This window comes from Cryptotermes secundus, unplaced genomic scaffold, assembly GCF_002891405.2.
Source record: "Cryptotermes secundus unplaced genomic scaffold, Csec_1.0 scaffold1269, whole genome shotgun sequence".
In the NCBI taxonomy this organism is placed as follows: Eukaryota; Metazoa; Arthropoda; class Insecta; order Blattodea; family Kalotermitidae; genus Cryptotermes; species Cryptotermes secundus.
In genome coordinates this window covers 502209-523014 of record NW_019720738.1, presented here as the reverse complement: position 1 = coordinate 523014, position 20806 = coordinate 502209, and the positions used below count along the sequence as shown (strand labels likewise).

The following is a 20806-nucleotide window of genomic DNA, read 5'->3' as shown; positions in this document are numbered from 1 at the left end:
TGGGCCATGTAGCAAGCATTAGTGGGAGGGGGACCTTATGTCTGCATAGAAAACATTGGTTGGAAGAATGCAAGCCGCTCAATAATAGATGGAGTAATATTAAAATCTGAATTAGATTGTAGGTATATGAGCTGGGGCAGGTTTATGGTTGTGATGGTGATATGTCGATTTTCGTAACACATTAACAGCTGATTGTCTATTAAGGCATTATCATAGAGTTGTCTGGAAAATTAGAATTGCCAATGAGAATCATGCCTCTACATCAGTGTGGTGTTACCCGTGTCTGGGCCTGCACACATTCCAGGTCCCCTAAAACCTTCGTAATGACACTTAACATTCCAATTTGTTATGCTGCTACTAGTGTATAACCTGTCAAAAATGGTGTGCAGACCAGTTTCTTTCTTTCTCCCCTTGTGTCTCCCATACTGCACTCCATTTCCTACCATTCTTCCATCCTATTGGAACCTCTCGTCCCTTTTCTTCCCTCCTTCACCATCATATTAAAACTGTTCCCTTACCCCCTCTTCTTCCATTCCTCTGTCCCTTTATCTCTTTCCCTTCTTTCCTATTCCTTATATTTGCCTCTTCTATCATAATTCCCCCACCCCATATCCTAGCAATGGCAGGAGATAGTTTACATCATGTAAGTAAATGTTTCAGGTGTTCTTTTGCAAATAACATGAGGTATTTCGTATTTTATTCTGGCTCCCAGCTTTTGGAGGTAACTTTTAGGTCTATATGATAATTTGGTAGGTCTGCCTATATCATCCATTCAGGGACAGTTTTTATTTTAAGGCAAACCAGTTATAATTCATGTGATATCCTATCTCACTCGATGACAAGCCAGTATGGGATACACTGATTTGCAGTGTTGCTTACAGATGCATTTCATGCAACATGTAAATGTTCTGGGCAAGTGGTGTGATTGTTAGTCTTGCGGGAGAAAGGCTAACAAGTCAACAGGTTGCAATGGAAATTTTAATTTCCAGTTTCATTGCAGCACCAACAAGAAATGGTTCTTCCTCAAAAAGTGGGAAGTACAGCCACTGTACAGTGGCTCCCACTGTGGGGAAGCCATGCACATACAACGTGGTCATGTTCATGAAAGAATTATTTTTTTTGCATGAAAAAAATGAAACTTCACCCATAAAATGTTAACTTGTATAAAAGTCTGTGATACATCTCTAATCATACTTAACATTTAAAGAGCTGTAGTATGTAGATATAAAACATGTTTATGTTTTGAAATACTATCTGCTGAGATGTGATGCAGTGTAGTCCTGTAGAAGTTCATTGGCATTCCTTCAAAACGCCAGTAGACTTGTACCACGCTACACGGCATTACATACCCACCACAGTGAAAACCTGAGCTCACTTAAAATTACGTCATTGACACACACGTCAACCATTAGTAAAAATATCTAAAAGCAAAGTACAGTGAAACCCACATTTAAGGTTTGATTGTGGACCAGTGGTTTTGAAAAGTACACTGAGAAAAGTTTGAATATTAAATGGAGTAAATTTAACACCGAGATTATTGACTAGGGATCACTGACCTTTAAATGTAAAACTTTAAATTCAGGAACATTAAATGGGAGTTTCAGTGTATGTTGTGCCAGTGTGACAGAATATCGTCTGCAATATACTCGCTCACGGTAATCAGGATATCAAAAGTTAAAAGCCCTAGATAATTCTGCTGCATCATGATGGTGCCAGGAAGACAGTGGCACAACTTTAAAAGTCATATCAGATGCTGACATTTAAAATGTATGAAGTTCTGGTAGTGACTCAGTAAAACTCTTTTGATGGTTGACAAAACCGATGAGACACGTATAACAAATTTGCTTGCAGACAGTATTTCAAAATTCTCTTTGCACTGCTAAAATACATACAAGAGCTGCGTCAATGTCGCTGGACACTCAACATCGGGGTAGTGGTGTCGATTACAGCCGTTCCCTCATACAGAAACTTGAGCACATAGTTCAGTACGCTTCCTGTCTTAGCCCTAAGTTTGGTTTCATTAGTGACGGATAGTGTTGGAGTTTTGATCCGCACAAGTTGACCTTTCGCGACGTTCACTTCAAACACACGAATCATCTGTTGTTGCACTGCTTCATAGAACTTTTCCACTTCTTTAAATGAAGCGTATTCTGAGTTGCGATCATGGATGCTGCAACATGAAAAAATTTCACAGAATCTGAAAGTAACTCTATTGCTGGTTGTTGATTTGGATATTTTAAAATGTAAGAAATGTTGAAAGAGAATATTTGGACCTAAGAAACATGAACTAACAGGAGAATGAGGAAAGTTACAAAATGAGCTTAATGCTTTGTACCAGACACTTAACCCTTTCGCGCGGTCACTTAAATTCCGCGGCCGTCTCTCTGGCGGTAATATATTCAGCTGTCCATTTAAATTTTGCTCGAAAATGATTTATTCATCATTGTTCTTAAATTATATGAGATAGGAACATGAAACTTTCACTAAAATGATCTTAAAAGGTGGTTTTATAACCTTACAATATGAGCGCCCTGTATCTCGGCAATGGAAGCAGGTTGTTTAGTATTTGAGCAGTGAATGGTACGCCTTGAAGGATGAAACTTTCACTAAAATGATCTTAAAAGATGGTTTTTATAACCTTACCTTATAATATGAGCGCCCTGTATCTCGGCAATGGAAGCAGGTTGTTTAGAATTTGAGCAGTGTAAGGAAGGCCTTGAAGCATTCGTCTAACCCAACGGTGCCCCACATTCACCGCTCCAATATTGTGTATCTTTTCTTTGGCCCTTTTTTTTAACCACACATCTGTGCGGCCTTGCCTTCTTCCCCGTGAGGGGTATAGTTCAAGGAAATGTCTTTCCGTGACCCGTTTAGTTGCCAGGTCAGCTGTAGTAAATTCAACGTTACGAGTTATCATAACAAGGGGTTGTTGCTATGCCTTTGATATTCCATCCATTTTGGCGGCAGTAGATGTCGTAGGGGTGACCACAGAATTCATGAAGTTATTCTAAGAACTGTCTGGTATGTAGTGCACGAAAGCAGAGCTTAGCTGGCTCAAAAAAAATATTTATGGTCATCCCTCGAAACGACCACCAAGGTCAGTACGATAAAATGGCGTCAACTGGAGCGATAGTACATGAAGGAATGAGTTCTTTTCGCCCCCCACACACACACCAGTATCATCATAGGGGGTGACCACAGTGTTCTGCCTTAATTCGTGACGTTTTTCTAAGAACTGGGTGCTATGTACTGTGCGAAATCAATCGATCTTGCAAGAATAAATTTTTGGACATCCCTCTTCTAAGAATTCCAATTGAGTGTGTTAGTGTGGCCAGCTCAGGGCAATATGATATTATAAACACAGCACATATCACGTCTCTGCTGTTTATAACTTCATAGCAAAGAAAACACGCCATTCATAACAGCTTGAACAAGGAAACCGCTCGCAAGAGCAACAGGAAATTTGCTGCAAGACAGTCATATGTAACGATGACTTAGCGCAGCTAAACTCGTGGCTTATTATACTCTGTTCTACTGACAACAGGCCAGCGAAAAATCTAACAATCTACAGCAAAATCATCAATTATTATGGGCGTTATAACATAGGTGTGCAGCTGGATGAAACATAGACGTCAAACCCCCGCAGACGATTTAAATACCTGACGAAACATACACGTCAAACCACGCTGAACGGTTAACACTCTTAGGACATTTAGCTAAGGAACTAGATTATGGGTTTCTGCATACTCCTTCAAAACATGACACTTGCCTCTCAGACTACACGGTGTCATAACCAGGACCACAATCTAATTCTTTCGATGCTGTGAAAACCCCAAATCTCTTAGCTGAAAGAATATGAATGAGGTGGGGCATAAGTAGCATTCATGGTGAAAATGGGGAATAAATTCCATGGAACAATCCTTCATGAGAAGCCAGCAGCGTGTCAGTCCATCAGGAATTTCCCCAGTTTCAGTGAAATCCTGACTCAGATATTAAGTCTGGTGCTAGCCAAACTCCAGGTTAAACCCTATATTACATCCCTGCATTTAATACATTTTGATATAATAAGGGACCCATATTTACTGGAAGAAATTTTAGACTTTCCAGAACTTGTACCTCGGTTTAGTGTGACTGTGGTCTCTGCCAGGAATCACTACTGCACAGCCATAATCTTTGGTGACCGGTTTCAGATGTTGAGCCATACCACGTGCAGCATCATACAAGGGCTATTCGGAAAGTGACCTCTGGTGAGCTGTTAACAAAACAAGCAATAAGAAAAAAATTTTGTGATATACAAAGAATACCTACATACTTAAGGTGCTTCTTGACACAGTCATTGCCGGAACCGAGGCACTTGTCATATCAGGGCATAAGCTTTTGTATGCCTGTGTCAAAGAAGTCTGCCATCTGTTAGCTTAGCCACATTACTGTGAAAGTGCTGTGATCTCAACCAGTTCTTCAGGCAGATAAACAGGTGGTAGTCACTTGGAGGGAGATCAGAGCTATAAGGAGGGTGGTCAAACAACTCCCAGTTGGAATGTTCCAGCAGTGTTTGGGTGAGAGCAGCTTTATGCAGATGCATATTGTCATGGAGGAGCACTACACTGGATGTCGACATTCCTCACCTTTTGTTCTGAATGGCCATACACTTTTTTTAGTGTTTTACAATGTGAAATCTGGCTGAGCTAACAGGCGGCAGACTTCTTTGACACCAATATACAAAAAGTTCTTCTCTGCTGTGACAAGTGGCTCAGTTCCATTGGTGACAACATTGAGAATTTGCTTAAGTATGTATGTGGTATTTTTTGTATACAATAAATTTTTTTTCCTAATTTTTTGTGTTGTTAACAGCTCACTGGAGGTTACTTTCTTATTAGCCCTTGCAATTACCGTGATTTTTGAGTGAATTTATTTCACACGTTTAATTATTTTATAAATTAATTTCATTATTATGTATGTGATTTATTTGTTTGTATAGAAACAGTTTCTTTACTATTTATGTAAAGAAATTATGTGATCATATTTATGTACAGTAAGAAGAAGAATATTTTCATGTCATTTTACACCCCCCCCCCTACTTATTATAAATCCAGATTTAGTATAAGAGAAACCGTTTCTCTAGACATACATTAAATTGGGATTTCACTGTATGTAAGAAACTCCATCCGTATCCTTCATCACCCACGCGTTAGAGCTGTGCCCCTGCATTCGCTGGCCTAGCAGCAGGACTCAGCACGGCTACTGTCACATTATTCACGGTAGAAATCTCATTAGCACCAAGTTGAAATTGAGCCATGTGTACTCCATTAGCAGGAGGGGAGATCTATGTCCAGGCAAAGCTTTAGAGGAAAGACACTGGGTGTTCTTACACGTGTAAAATTAAAGTGGAAGTCAACTGAGCATGTTTTGTGAAGTAAAAGTATTTTGATAATTTGAAAGTTAAAACAGATGCTGACATGTAGACCCATTGCCAAGTAACAGCTGTGTAAACAGGCGACAGAACAACAGCCGTTGCTAGGGAACGGCTCTGTGGGCCATGCAACAATGGAAGGGGCGTATTCTGTGCAGTCCATGCTGGGGCTATATAATGAGGACTAGTAGTTTGATTGAGTCAGTTGAGAGTTGTAGCTGTGAGAAGAGAGAAGCTGGTAGCTTAGGCTGGGAGCAGTTTGGGAACACAGAGGAAGGGGAACATCTACTGTTGGAAGCTGCTACCAAGCAATGGCTAGTGAAGACTAAGAAGATTGTGTATGTGCTGTAGTTATGTTATTTATAAGAGTTCAGCAAATCACATTACAAATCCAAACCTTGTCTACAGTCACACTTATCGGATGAAAATATTTTCTTACATACTCTGAAGGCAAGGGGGCACGTGGTAGCGTAGTGGTTGAGGAGCTATGCTACAAGCCGGAAGGTCGCGGGTTCAAGTCCTGATGAGGTCACTGGATTTTTTTCAGTTGACCTAATCCTTCCAGCCGCACTAGGCCCTGGGGTTTACTCAGCCTCTAACAAAAATGAGTACCAGGAATTAATTAATTTTCCTGGGGAGTAAAGCGTGGTCGGCACGTAGGGCTGACATCCTTACCGCCATCTTTGAGCCAATTGTATAGACAATGTGGGGCCATCAACGTCTCACAACCCTATGGGCCTTCACGGCATGGTACGGGGATAGCTTTACTCATTTTTTTTTCTCTGAAGGCAAAGTGCACCATGCAATGTAAATACATACCTGAATAGTACTATCTTCTGGGATATAATGCTGTGTAGTCCGTTGAAAGCATGTGGCAAGTAAGCTCTGCTCACCGCCTGCTTTCATGCTGGCTTCTTGCTCAGCTTATTCATGAAGATGGAGGCAATAAGTTTCTCTGAAACAGTGGTTGACTTTTAACAGCCTACATTGCTTTATATCCCAGAAGGTAGCATTCTTCACAGCCACTGCTGTGAGACCTTCACATCCTATGTAGATACATACCTGTCCCACAAATATTTTAGACTGTTAAGTGGAACTTTAAACCGAATTCTGTTCCGTACAGAGAGCTGTGGGAACGAGAACATGAGCTCAGCTTGAGACATTCCTTTGCGTGTGTCCTTCTCGTCTGCCTGTAATGCGCAGAACCACATCAGATCTTCCTGTGATAACTGATAAGAATTGACAGAGCAGTCAAAGAATTTCTGAAGAAGGAAATGCACTGATTTGGCAGCTCGCACTGTTCCACTGCACAGCAGCACTGGCAAGTGAATTGTGAACTGTTCTTCTAACCCTTTGGACGCACCTCTGCACACCATGAACCCAATGTAATATTTGCTTCGTAAATCTTCGCCGTTTTTCCTCTTCGTAACATTTACCAATATCTGAAATCAGTGAGAATACAGAAAGAAAAAACTACCAACTGTTGTGTTTTTATCACAGGCTTCAATATTAAACCTTTTGATGCTGCTCTCAGGAAACCAAATAAAAAGTGTTGCGGAAACATAACAGTACATTTTGTCCTTAAATTTCTCAGTCTGAATGGTCAAGATTCATCAGTGCTGGGGTTAAGAGTGGTGGAGCTATACTTCCACCCCCCATAGGTCTTCATGGCAGGGATAATTTTGCCTTCTTACCTTCATTATTCCATAATTAAGAGAAACATTTTTAATTTAAATGAAATATACTTTTTAAAGACAACATATACTATATTGTAATGGTATGAATTGGACATGTACAAGCTTGAATATCCAAGATCAAACCAGGAAAAAGAATCTCGACTGAAACATTGATTTTCCATTCTTGAATATGAAGAAACTTCAAATACCTGTCTATGTACAGCAGCAAGCAAACTAGCAAACTCATATGAATCATAAATTCTGGCAATGCTAGCGTGAATCAACTTGTCAACAAAATCTGCCTCGTATTTGACAACTAGTGAAAAAGGACCTGGCTCTAGAATTCAACTTTTTTGAAACACAATGATTTGTGAAAATTTGTGACCGAAAGGGTAACATGATAAGAAGTACACTTCAGTGCATTATGAGAAAAGTAAAGCTACCCCAGTAACAGGCTGTGGAGGCCCGTAGGGTTGTGACACATCGAGGCTTCCACATTTTCTAGACAGTCAGCTCACAGAGGCGGTGAGGTTATGAAGAAAGTGAGTACTTGTATAATTTGTGGTTACAATGGGTGGAGGGGGGTGGAGAGAGGAATAAAGACTAGTAGAGAAAATTCTAGTTATCTCAGTTCCCAGAATGTTTCCAACTTCTCATCTCAATCTGAAAAAATAATTTTTGTGCACATCTGTATAAATGCCAGATTCAACATAATGGCTCAAATTCCAGATGGATAGTGGCATAAATGTTTAGTGGTTCAAAACGATTTGCTTGATGGTACCATTATCTGACAGGCCGATACAAGACAATGTTTAGAGATTATTTTGCTAATTTCATAATAAGAAGAAAATTTTACTTACATAAATTGAAGTTCTGCCATAAATGTAGTTAAATGCTGGCATAACTTAGTGTCAAACCTGAAAATTTAGTCTAATGTACTACGAACCTTTATGGCCTCACTGTCGTTCTGTGTCAGAGTGAGTCCTTCTGCCACAGAGAAATTTACTTCATAATGCGCATCCAGCGTAGAATCTGTCAGCAAGGTAGTGAGACCTTCTCGCATTCGCTGACCATATTGCTTCATTCGTACTGTTGTATACTCAAAATTGTGCAACGGTGATACTCTGAAAACCTTCCATGTTTTGCCAGTAAGATCTATAGAGAAGAATAAATGACATTATTATATGTCATAGGGCATTAACTGAATTAGATCTGCAACTTCTTCATTGGACTTATATATTAACCAGAGGCAGCCTAGTAGTGTATCGAAAGGGACAAGTTTTGGAATGGTCAGGTTAAACAGTGGATGGGGGATTATTCTCCAGGTTAAACAGCTGGGTACGAGATCTAAAAGGGGTACTATGCTACAACCTGGAAGGTTGCAGGTTTGAGTCCCAATGAAGTGGATTATTTTTCAATTGACCTAATCCTTCCAGCTGAACTATGGCCCTAGGCTCGACTCAGCGTCTAACAGAAATGAGTACCAGGAGTCTTCCTAGGGGTGAAGGACAGTCAGCACATAAGGCTGGCAACCTTACCCCCATCTATGAGCCAATTGCCTACATAATGTGGGACCCTCAATGTTTCACAATCCTATGGGACTCCATGGCCTGTTGCAGGGATAGCTTTACCTTACAATATCTAAAGCAAGAGAGACAAGTGTTCCCTCCTGCTGCCTAACTGTGGCAACAGGGAGGTTCTGCATCAACTGAGATGCATGTGTACAGCACCCCAGTGACTTATGATCATTCTGCACATATTTCTGTGCATCCTGTTACATGTTTATATATATTAGATATCATATGCTTTGCCCTGGTGCAGAACGTGAAACTTGAACAGTCCCCACTTCTCTCAACCCTCCAGCACCGTAGCAGCCAGTGCTGTTAACTGCTAACACATGGGAAGTAATCCCTACACTGCTTTGTGCCATTGCTAACTCCAGACAAACTCAAAGGGAGTTGAGTTCCACACACAGCAAACCTTCACTAACCTGGATTAATTGGGGGGAGGGGGGGGGGCAGAAGAGATCATCCGTATTAAGCGATAATGTTGATTAGTGAATTGGATTAGACTCACCCCCCAAAAAAAACTTAGAACACAATAAACCGAAAATTGAATGATATAAGTAGTGCTGATGAAAATAAATAACAACCATCACTGTAGAGCTTATAATTAAAAAATATAAAAACATAATACATTTATTCATCGACAGAAGAGCTGTACTTTTTTTAATGTAATAATGTGGGTTTGAAGCAATTGTCAAGTTTTGTCTGAACAGACAAGTGACACATCTGCCTTCCTAAATGTCATTGTGTATTTTGAAGTACGTACTCAACTGTGAACAGCATTTTTCATTTTTCGATCCTGATTAAGTGTAACCAGATTAGTGAGGTTTTATTGTACGTTTAAGTAATGTTACCAATAAAAAGAGCAAAGATGGACTAACTATGTGGCTAAGGCTCTGTTTACAAATAGCACAGCTGCCTGCTCAAATACAGACTTTATACAAGGAATGTTATCCTGGCTTGTGTGGGTACAGTTTGAGTCATAAAGTTGCTATGACTGGAGGTAGCTTCTGTCAATTCCTTGCACCATGCACCACTCTTCTGTTTTCTCTGGTGTATATCATAGCAGTTCTGGGTGGAAAACATTGTCTTAGACAAAATGCTGACTGCCATCACCAACACAATAGCTGTCCATGCTTTCACAAACTGCAACTGCAGAATCCTGAATCTATGTGTCTTTCTGCATACCTTCAAGATCATTGTAATCTTCATCTGAGCCTGAATCGCTGTCGTGTATGTTGAAATAAAGTCTTTCTGGTCGAACTGTATACTGAACTTGCGAATCGTTTTCTTGCTCTGCTTTGTCGTGATTTCTGTTTCGGATTCCGAACACTGATCCCGGTGTGTGCAGTTTTGTAGACAGCCGCCGACGTTTTGTCAGTGAACGTGGCGTCGACATCACAATTCAAATACAGCTAACCTTTATCTTCCTTCATCACTGATGACATCAACACATCTGTGAAGAGGAATCAAATTACTTTAAACATTAGCTGCAGCTGCTATTTACAATGTTGCCAGGATAGCTCAGTCAATATAGTGACAAGGCTACAGACTGGATGACTGAGAAATCGGGGTTTGATTCCTGGCAGGAGCAGAGAATTTTCTCTTCTCTGCCTGGGGCCCACACACTTTCATATTCAGTGTGTACCTATGGCACTTTACCTGGGATAAAGTAGCCAGGGTGGTTAAGATGACAATCTGTCTCCATTTAATGATAAGCTTAGTAATGTGTGTGGAGCTATACCTTCACTCCCTCACACATCTTCATGAAGTGGTGTTTTATTAAGCACAGAGAAGACTTTACCTTGTTACTATTTACATTTCTGTGCCAGTACCCAGTTGTAATATTGACACTAGAAGCATTTGTTGAGATATACTGTATTTTAGGTATAAAGTGGAAAATGAATGGTGAAATTTTCCCTTCTGTCCAAGCCCCACAAAGGCGTGCTTGGGTATGCATTAGACCAGTGTTTCTCAACTGGCAGGACATCCCACTGGTGGGATTTGAGGCTTGGCTGGGTGGGACATTAGGTGCCGGTCACAGAAAATTAATAACTCAGTCACACAAAAACTTTCCTGCACTTCAAACCAAAGCAGCTCATTAATGCTGCACTACAATTGTACTTCAATAACAGAACATTTTTTTATGTAACAGACTTAACAAAACATTATCAAAAATTGTTACACTCTCTCTTTGAGTTTCTACAAACCTTTAATAATTAAAAAATTGAAATCATGAAATTGTAAGAATACACTTCATGAAAAGTTAAAAGGGTTTGCTTTTTGGTTTGTTGGGACTACATTTCTATTCGTGAAAAGACAAGTGGGATGACAGATGCAAAAGTATGAAAAACACCAGATTTGATTATGAAAATGTGGTCAATGTTACAGAACAGATATAACTAAGATTAGTCATACAGCCTATATACAGGAACATTACATTATTTATTTATGGCTTATTTAATGATGCTGTCAATAGCTCAGACTATACAGCTTTGAATGGATGATATTACTAATGACTTCGAAGGATGTGAAAGGAAGCAGGCATTAACAATTCTACCTTTTATTTGGGAATGGCCCGGTTTGACTCCTGCCCTGGGATACTAACTATCCTCACAGCTCTTTTGTGGTTTTTATCTGTTTCTCCAGAAAAATTCCAGGGTAGTACCCCAACTTAGGACATGAATCCTTCCTTCTGCATGCTTCCAAATTAATTATTCACTAATCACTCTATCATATGACACTATACAGTATAAGATACTGATAAAATAAGTAAATAAACCATAAATGAAGGAAGTGGATACAGCCTAGCTATTATACAAGCAATTATTTGGCAGAATTGACAAAAACCACAAAAACCTCAGTCAGTATATCCAGTCTCCAAACTGAAAACTACATTATTTTTAGAGGGCACAAATAATGGGTGTCAGTTATTCACCTACACTAGATATCTACAAAAATTACTAATTACACTACATTTAAAATATATGTATCTACGTATAACAGGAACACCTTATAGAAGATAGTAAAGTTGATATATGATTTATTATCTTCTGACATTTCTAACAGAAATGATTGGAGTATTAGAACATTTTAATTTAAAACATTGCAATTAACCTCTTTTGGTGAACTTGCTCCATTGTTTACAGACTGAAACTTTCTATTGTCGACCATATTTCCAACATAATCCAACACATACATGAACAGCAGCAGTCCGTATGAATACAAACATTAACGAACCTCCATTAAAATTGTAAAAAACATGAGGGCACAGTTTAATAACTTTAGACCTAATAAAACAGACAACACTGTTCAAATCGACGCAACATTCAAAACACTCGACGTTTATCCGTTGAAATGTAACGAGATCCATGATTGGGCACTTGTGCGACTGCTCGTCGCGAACCCAATGACTTGCCATCTTACAAGCTCATTCGGATTAAAGTCATCATGACCAATACAACACATTTCTCTGGTAGAAGGGACGTTTCCCGAGCAGTAACTTAAGAATATATTTCATGAACATTAATACAATCTGTAATGTCATATCGTACTTAAGTGATGTCGTCACATTGTTACGTATTTCTGATTCCCCTATTTGTTATAATTCCTTCGTGTTTACAATAAATCCTGTTTTAAAAGGGAAATTCTTGTGTTCATAGAATTTTAAAATATTGGCAACCATGTGTCCACTTCCGGTCAATATGGGCGCTAAAGTTGTAGAAATTGTTCTCCCTACGGGAAAATCAGTCAGGATTTTAAAATGGAAAGTCAAGGAAGGAACTATTGTGTCTGTTGGACGTGTAATATTGCTATACGATATAAATCCCAACAATGGGAAAGAAGAGCAAAAGAAATTAAAGGCAAATCAAGTTGGAACTGTGCGCAAGCTGTTAGCCAAGGAAGGTGAAATTGTACATCCAGGGTACGTAGGAGAGTAGATGCGTTGATTACATGCGCATTACGTCATTCAAGGATTCTTAGGTTATATATAGGTACTAATCATTATGACAAGCTCTAAAGCTTTAGTATATTTTGTCATGGAAATAGAAACGTGGATCCATTGGCCGGAAGCTACAGAATATATATTACTAAACAATGTTTGTGCAATTTTAGGAATTATATGATGATCCAAGGCATTCATTTTGGCATCTCAGTCGCCAATGTATAGAAGTACGTGTAGATTCGAAGTTCAAGAGTTCAAGGCATTCTAAACTAAATCAGAACTGAGTAAAACAGTGACAAATTTTATCAGAAGTCAGGAAAAAATGCATAAGCAATAATTTTTGCATTGTTTGAGAATTCCAGTAATGATTCTTTTTATTTTCAAATTATGGTAACTCTTGAGAATTGGATACAGAAATCTCTAGATAATGGACCTCAGTTGCAATTATGAGATAACGGATTGGTTCTCAGTAATAGCTATCCAAATTAATATTACCAATTTTCTTGCACCAAGTATTCAAAAATGATGCTTAATGGAGAGGCCATGAAAGTCTTCATGTTTCCTATTCCAGATCACTTGATTAATTTGAATATCTACCTGATATGTAAGGGACATGTTATCTGTACTAAAACTAATCATAAACGATTTTGGTTTATTATAATCTCTTGTTTACACGAAGCTCACATTTTATCATTCTCACAACTGATTGTTCTGTAAAAAGTGAACTTTTCATTCATTCATGTTTATTCATCCTGTAGATCAGATTACATTGATATAGGACATGTCACATAATATAAAATTAACAAAATACAGTAGATTCTAAACCAGTAAACACACAAGATATGTAATGATTATTTACTTCTAGCATGTATCATAATCTAATATATCATAGTTTATCCATACATTCATATATTCAGTATTTACTATCCATAGATCGGATCACACAGGTGTAGAACATGCCACAAGTAATAAATTATAAAATTAGCAAGGTGCGAGAATTCATAACAAATACAATCACAAAATATATAATGACTATCATATCTAGCATATATCAATATGCAGCATAACAGAATTTATCCAAACATTCATTCACTCAAATAAATTATAAAATTAGCAAGATACAATACGATCAAAACCAATAAACGCACAAATATGCAATGAGTATTTACATCAAACATGTAACAATTCCAATAATTCAGAATTATCTATACATTAATTAATTCATATTTACCCATACCACAGATCAGACTACATTAAAGTAGGCCATATCTCATGAAACGAGTTATAAAACCAACAAAATTACAACAAATTATAAACCAACAAATTCACAAAATATGTAATGCAATATCACATGCAGCATATATAACTATCCAGCATTACAGAATTTATCATTCATATAGTCATCAATTGAGTAGTAGCATCTATTTATGAGCAAATTCTTAAGTTCCCTTATAAACTGGTTTTTATTGTCAAGCTGTTTAATACTATTGGGTAATTTATTATAAAAGATACAGCCAGCAACGGAAGGTTTGCTGTTATAAAGTTCTAAGTTATGCACCCATTTATGGTAGTCATTTTTGTTTCTAGTATTGTGAGTGTGTACTTGTTTATTTACCGTACAGTTACACTTATTAGTTGCATATAAAATGGTTTGAAATATGTACATTGAATATAATGTTAAAATCTTTAGTTGTATAAAACTGTCTCTACAAGATTCTAAGGGTTTTAGCCCAGCAGTGTACCGTACGGCTCTTTTTTGAAGAATAAAAATTCTTTTAGTAAGTGCCTTAGCACTGTTTCCCCATACGACAATTCCATATGATAAAAAGGGGAAGATCAAGCCATAATACAACATTCTTCTGCCCTTTAGGTCTAATAATTTAGCAAGTCTATTTAATAAAAACAAGTTACGACTAATTCGACTGCAGGTTCTATCAATATAAACATCCCAACTCAAGGTGCTGTCTATTTCCACACCCAAAAAGTTTATACTATTCACATTTTCTATTTCCATATTCTTAACTAAAATTTTATATTTATAGTCCTGCCTACATTGCTTTGTTTGAAAAAAAATGCAGTGCGTTTTAGTTGGATTTATGAATAAATCATTCATCTCAAAGTATTTTTCCACAACTCCAATATTAGTTGAAGTTATATATTGGAGTTCATTTATATTCTGTCCCATATTCAAGATTGAAGTATCATCAGCATACATTATAGATCTACCTTGTGTTAGGTGAGGAAAGTCATTTATATATAAAATAAAAAGCAAAGGACCAAGAACTGATCCCTGAGGGACTCCAAATTTAACTGGCAGGCTACTCGATAGATATTCCTTTATTTCATTGGTTTCCCTATGTAAAACTTTCACCTGTTGTGTTCTATTTGTAAGATAAGATTTAATTAACATATGTGGAATACCGCGGACACCATATTTATATAATTTATCCATAAGAATGTTGTGCTGAATACAATCAAATGCTTTTGATAGATCTAAAGAGACACAATTACAATTTATTTTATCATTCAAGTTATCTATTATATTTTCAATAACTGTGGCAATAGCATCATTAGTAGAATGTTTCTTTCTAAAACCAAACTGAAATTTATTTAAAATATTATGTTTATCTAAGAAGGCTATTAGTTGATTAACTATTACTTTTTCTAAGACCTTAGAGAAAGTAGGAACAAGTGTGATAGGTCGATAATTACTTGCATCTTCCTTAGTCCCCCCTTTATAAATAGGGGAAACGACCGATTTTTTTAATATAGATGGAAATATACCATCTCTAATTGATGCGTTAACCAATTCTAAGAGCGGTTTAGCAGTATAAGGTATACATAATTTTAACAAATAAGGAGAGAGATCATCAAGTCCTGCAGACTTTTTATTCACCATACTGAGGATTATTTTAATCAAATCGGCCTCTGTTATTTCAAACAAAACAAATGAGTCTTTTAAGCTATCAATATTATTAATGGTTTGTGGGTGGATTAAGTTTTTATCAAGTATTAGATTGTTAACAGTTTCTACAAAGGTTTTATTAAATATATTACAAGTTCTGTTTGGACATGAAACCTTTTGTTTTCCATCAAATAAGTTTATATTTCCAGTGAGTTTATTATTTAAAGAATCTCTTTCACGATTTACAAATTTCCACAGAGCTTTTGGAATGTTTATTGATCTGTTTATTATATTCTGAATATGATTTGGTATCTAGCATAAGATGTAGTCACATTACTTATGTCAGGTGTCTTGAGTGTTACTGTAGATGGGCTTTGGGCCACTTTGACCTCTTACAGATCACGACTACAAGTAATTATAATGCTTTTGGTAATTTCCACACTTTACAAATCACTAGAGCATGCACTAAGCCTTCTCAGTGTGCTTTCACTAGTTGTTTCCTGGTAATGGATCCTAACATCAGAAGTTCTTGAGCTTCTGTGCTCACATCATTACTGGCTGGCTGATATCCTAGAGCTGAACTGTTGCTCCAGACTGTCCTGGTTATAACATCTCGGCATGGACCCTTCAGAAAACATCATTCATCATTGTTGTAGTTCAGAATTGTTTGTTAAGAATTTCCTGCCTAGCGAGCTTTGTTTTGTTGTTTGTTTCATAGTTGTAACCTATGGGTCTACACGCTACAATATATTTGTGTTTTATTTGACGTATTACTTCAGAGAAATGATGAGGAATGTGATGCCAATGTCTTCTTCCTTTGATGGGCGCAGTTTGTTCCTTGGAAATGCTGGTAAAAGTCTATTAGATTGGATGCCATTACAAGCTGGTAGTCATTGGCACAGTGAGGACCTCAGATCTTGCATACTCACTATTTCTGTTTTGTTTAAACAGAGATGTCCTGCTGCAGCTAGAGGAATGCACACATCCAACAGTGATGAAGGACATGTGTGCCGAGTGTGGCGCTGACTTGAGGAAGCAGGACCAGACTCTGCAGAATGCTTCCATCCCAATGGTCCACAGCATTCCAGAGCTCAAAGTCAGCAAAGAGGTAAGCCTAAGCACCGTCTCTTGAACTTGTGTACAGAACCCCACACAATGCTTGTCTTGGCGCTGGTTACAGGTGAGCAGTCAGATCTGTGGTGTGTCTTAGCCAGTTTAAAGTTTACCGCACTGTCCATCAGGTAGTGGTCTCGTTAGGTAAGAGATTGGATTTGAGGTTTTCACAGCTGTGAGGCCTTGTAGTTGAAGGAGACTGTGATGTTTCAGAGGAACAAATTGCTTTCATCTGCAGGGTTGAGAAGTAAGCCCAGTATTAAACCTGTATTATGTGCTTCAGTGATTACGTGACAGTGAAAGTGAATGTTATCAGGTATCTTGGCCTTGAACTAAGTAAATACAATGCACTCGTGTATTGACTGTAATGATGTTAATTTATTTAGGATTATGGTGGTTAGGAAGAATTCTGTCTTCTAGGATATAACTTGTTTGTTGTCCATTGAGAGTCATTTTGGAGAACTTCTTGCCTCTGTCTTCAGGGTTGAACAATCAGCCAAGCAGGAAACCAGCATGAAGCCGGTGGCAAGTAGAGTCCAGAAGTTAGAACTCTTGATTACTGCTGCTGTGGGAACCTCAAATCCTGCATACTCATAAAGCTGTTCATTTTTACTACTTTTTCTTTAAAAGTTTATTTTTGTGCACCATCCAATACACATAGTACAGACAAGCAGCGGCACTCACACAAGAAGACTACATTAAATAACACCTGTACAGTGTGAAAACAAGAACTAGCCGCTCCAGCACTTAGACATAGGGCGAGTAACCCTAAGAATTTTAAATTTTAAATTTAAAATTTAGAGAAAAATTTTAAAAGGTTTTAAAAACATCATAACTAAAGATTTTTAGAGTGCTACTACAAGAATATCGGGTTTGACGTGTGCAACATAATCTACATACCAGACACATATCAACGATGTAGATGTTGATAATACGAAGAATGTGACATTGTGTTTTTAAATGTTAAGTTTTAGACTGGGTTCAGTGTGGCAGCAACGTTAAGAGTATACACCTGATGATGGCCGATAGAGGCCGAAACATGTAGTGTAGAAAGAACAAGATCAAAGACATATAAATATATATTGTTTGCACTTAGGACGGAGTTTGTATCATTTATCCAATAAACAAGTTGATTCCATCCTGGAAATGTCATTGCATACCATATGAGGAAAAGACAGTAGCTGTATTTTACTTGTATATGCCTTGGTTTTGTTGTTGTTAATACTAGACTATGTTCTGTTTCCTTAGCAAGCTCAGATCCTGGGGAAAGCGGATGAAGAACGCTTACTGAAAGATAGGAAGCTTGTCCTATTAGTGGATCTTGACCAGACATTGATCCATACGACAAACGACAATATACCTGCTAATTTGAAGGTAAAGTAATATAGTCCTTTATGGACGAAATGTTGTTTATGAAAAATTAATTTTGCAGTACCTGGCTGATGTTTCCTCTACTGTCCCTCCATTCCACTTTGGCGGTTACATGGTATGTTGGTCAGGTATAAGAGTTTTGTGTTTCTTGTGTTGATGTTTACAGGATGTATACCACTTCCAACTTCATGGCTCAGGGTCACCATGGTATCATACGCGGCTACGACCTGGCACACAGCAGTTCTTAAGTGAGATGAGCAAATATTATGAGCTCCACATCTGCACGTTTGGGGCTCGTAACTATGCGCACATGATAGCCATGTTCCTTGATCAGGACGGGAAGCTCTTCTCTCATCGTATCCTCTCCCGAGATGAATGTTTCAACCCAAATTCCAAGACTGCTAACCTGATGTATGTAACTGTCACTGTTTGACCATTTATAGAACTGTTAGGTGAAACAGTTTATGATGCAATTACAGACTAAGTGATCAGTCTCAGTATATTCATAATTTAATAGTTCACAAGAAAAAATAATATATTCCTGTAGGCAGCCCAGATTTCTGCCATTGTTAAGTGTTGTGTGCCATACACATGTAAAAAGTAAACAGTAAAGCTGTCCCCGTAACAGGCCGTGGGGGCCCATAGGGTTGTGAGATGTTGAGGCTCCCACATTTCTAGACAGTCTGCTCACAGATGGCGGTGAGGTTGTCAGCCTTATGCACCGGCCACCCTTTACCCCTCAGGAAGATGCCTGGTACTCATCTCTGTTAGAGGCTGAGTCGACCCCAGGGCTATAATGTGGCTGGAAGGATTAGGTAAATTGAAAAATTCCACCTCATCGGGATTCGATCCCGCAACCTTCCGGCTTGTTGCATAGTGCCTCAATCAACTATGCTACTGTGTGCCCCCCTGCCATACACATGTATCTGCAATTAATAAACTTCAAGACAAGTGAGGATTGAAAATTCATTATGAAATATTGTTTTAGTATAGTCACAAATTCCTACTTTAGTCTGGCAGTAGCAGTGCATTGTGTTTAGCCTCAAAATGTCGTTGTACAGAGTCTACACAGCTCTTCCTGATGTTAACAGGTCGCTTTTCCCATGTGGGGACAACTTGGTTTGTATCATTGATGACAGAGAGGATGTATGGAACTTTGCTCCCAACCTGGTCCATGTGAAGCCGTACCATTTCTTCCAGCACACCGGTGACATTAATGCTCCTCCTGGTCTTGCCAAGTGTGAGAATGACGAGAAGGAAGGTTTCGACTTCACTGGAATATCGGGTAAGCAGTATACGTTGGCTTATGCTTCCCATATGGTAAGGTCCAAAGGTGTACATTTGTTGTGGCTTTGTTCAGTCCTTGTGTACATAGGAGCAGATACACTGAAATTCAGTATTTGTAGAATATTTTCTTCTGGTCCCAGTTAAAGCTCACTGTAAACAATGTATTTTTCCTGTATGTAGTAAATTTTATGAAGTCTGCCTTCAGTGTGAGGATGTTACATAACCTGAGCTACTGATAATGTTATTAAATAAATAAGTCTGATGCCTGAGTGTGTTTTCATGTCACCACCATGTGCTTGCTGGTTGCATGCAAGCTCTGAGGCAGTGTGTTCACTGTGATTTGTAGGTATCACAACGTTTAATAGCGGCTCTCATCATTCACAGTAGTGTAGAAATGATGTGTCTCAACATGACGTAAAAAAAACTCCGTGGTTTTAGTCTGCAAATGAACTATACCAGCTGAGTGACTGCCGCTTGTCGGTGAAGTTAGTGCCAACTTTATTTGGATAGAACCGCTACTTTTCCATTCAAGTAGCTCCTCAGTTATCCTCACGAGGCTGAGTGGACCCCATTCCAGACCCACTACTACTCAGAAAATGTGGTAGCACCGGTAATTGAACCCTGGACCTCTAGGTATGTAGCCAGGAACTCTGACCACTAGACCACAGAGGCAGTCTCAACACGTGACATAGGACAGAAGAAATTAAAAATCATTAATAACAGGATGCTAATTAAGTATGTAGCTTTTTCACAATGTGAAAGGATTAAAGCAATTATTTTGGGCTTTCTCCATTGCCTGACTATTAGAAGCACCATATTTTGGAAATTCATTCTGTTTCTGTCTTCTGGTAGACAGCATATGATAGAAGGTTACTGTGCTGGTGACAAACATAAAGTTTCTCCCAAACCATGAACAGCAGGATACATCTGAAAGTACCTCTTCCCAGGAGTCCAACACAGTATGTTTTCTTTCATGTAATTTCCACCTGACGACAGAAATAGAACCATGATTTATTTTATCCGTCTTCTAGTGCATACATTTATTTATCCCCTCTTTTCACTCTCACTACATGTTTCGGCACCAGTGTGCCATCTTCAGGTGCTGATCCAATCCACGACAAACTAATTCACTGCATGCCTTGTCTTTACATACTAAAATAACTAAAATATATATTTATCATATACAGGGTGTCCCAGGAGGAATGTGCCAAACTTCGGGAGGGTGTTCCTTATGTTAAAGTATGCTGATATAACCCAAAACACCTATGTCCAAAGTTGAACGGTTACGGAGATAATGGCCAGAGAAGTGTCAAACTTTGACCGGGGTTACACACTTGTTGATTACAAAATAGATATTAAAACTGGCAGGAATATGTGGATTCTGTAATGTTAATAATGTACGTAACATCAAACCAACTTGTGAGTGACGGAAAGCCATAAAATTGAAGTACAAAATACTCGCTCGCCATGTCATAATTGTCCTTAGGTTTCCAAGCAGTATACATAACACATGACTGGCGTGCGATGACGTAA

The 20806-nt window shown here is 38.3% G+C and overlaps 2 protein-coding genes across 4 annotated transcripts in view; one reads left to right on the top strand and one right to left on the bottom strand.

The window, feature by feature from the left end:
- Positions 1 to 964: 964 nt before the first annotated feature.
- LOC111873296 (centromere protein L) lies at positions 965 to 11993 on the bottom strand. 3 transcript variants are annotated; one of them, XR_002844371.2, is made up of 6 exons: positions 11769 to 11993; positions 9840 to 10107; positions 8033 to 8241; positions 6473 to 6852; positions 4117 to 4252; positions 2087 to 2170 (listed from the first exon to the last, which is right to left on the bottom strand). XR_002844371.2 is itself a non-coding variant. In XM_023867895.2 (5 exons), the coding sequence occupies exons 2-5, from the start codon at positions 10048 to 10050 to the stop codon at positions 1903 to 1905; spliced, it is 1068 nt and encodes a 355-aa protein (XP_023723663.1). In that variant the 5' UTR covers positions 10051 to 10107; positions 11769 to 11993; the 3' UTR covers positions 965 to 1902. The 3 variants fall into 3 exon arrangements, 2 of the variants coding, with proteins under 2 accessions (XP_023723663.1, XP_033610871.1); XM_023867895.2 differs by lacking the exon at positions 4117 to 4252 and having other exon boundaries at positions 965 to 2170; XM_033754980.1 differs by lacking the exon at positions 4117 to 4252 and having other exon boundaries at positions 965 to 2170; positions 11892 to 11993.
- Positions 11994 to 12353: 360 nt separating this feature from the next.
- Positions 12354 to 20806, top strand: part of LOC111873209 (RNA polymerase II subunit A C-terminal domain phosphatase) — a 16890-nt gene continuing 8437 nt past the window's right edge. The window contains exons 1-5 of the mRNA XM_023867733.2: positions 12354 to 12576; positions 16454 to 16610; positions 17864 to 17989; positions 18153 to 18397; positions 19078 to 19271. Of these exons, the coding sequence (XP_023723501.1) occupies positions 12356 to 12576; positions 16454 to 16610; positions 17864 to 17989; positions 18153 to 18397; positions 19078 to 19271 (943 nt within the window). The 5' untranslated portion in view covers positions 12354 to 12355. The remainder of the gene's footprint in view (positions 12577 to 16453; positions 16611 to 17863; positions 17990 to 18152; positions 18398 to 19077; positions 19272 to 20806) is intronic.

What these genes read in the sequence shown, in the direction of transcription:
- LOC111873296 (XM_023867895.2), bottom strand. Translation starts at nt 10,050, where the DNA reads ATGTCGACGCCACGTTCACTGACAAAACGTCGGCGGCTGTCTACAAAA. An exon ending in AGATTACAATGATCTTGAAG is followed by an intron (nt 8,242 to 9,839) that starts GTATGCAGAAAG and finishes TCTTCTCTATAG; the next exon opens with ATCTTACTGGCAAAACATGG. An exon ending in CTAAAATATTTGTGGGACAG is followed by an intron (nt 2,171 to 6,472) that starts GTATGTATCTAC and finishes TTCATGTTGCAG; the next exon opens with CATCCATGATCGCAACTCAG.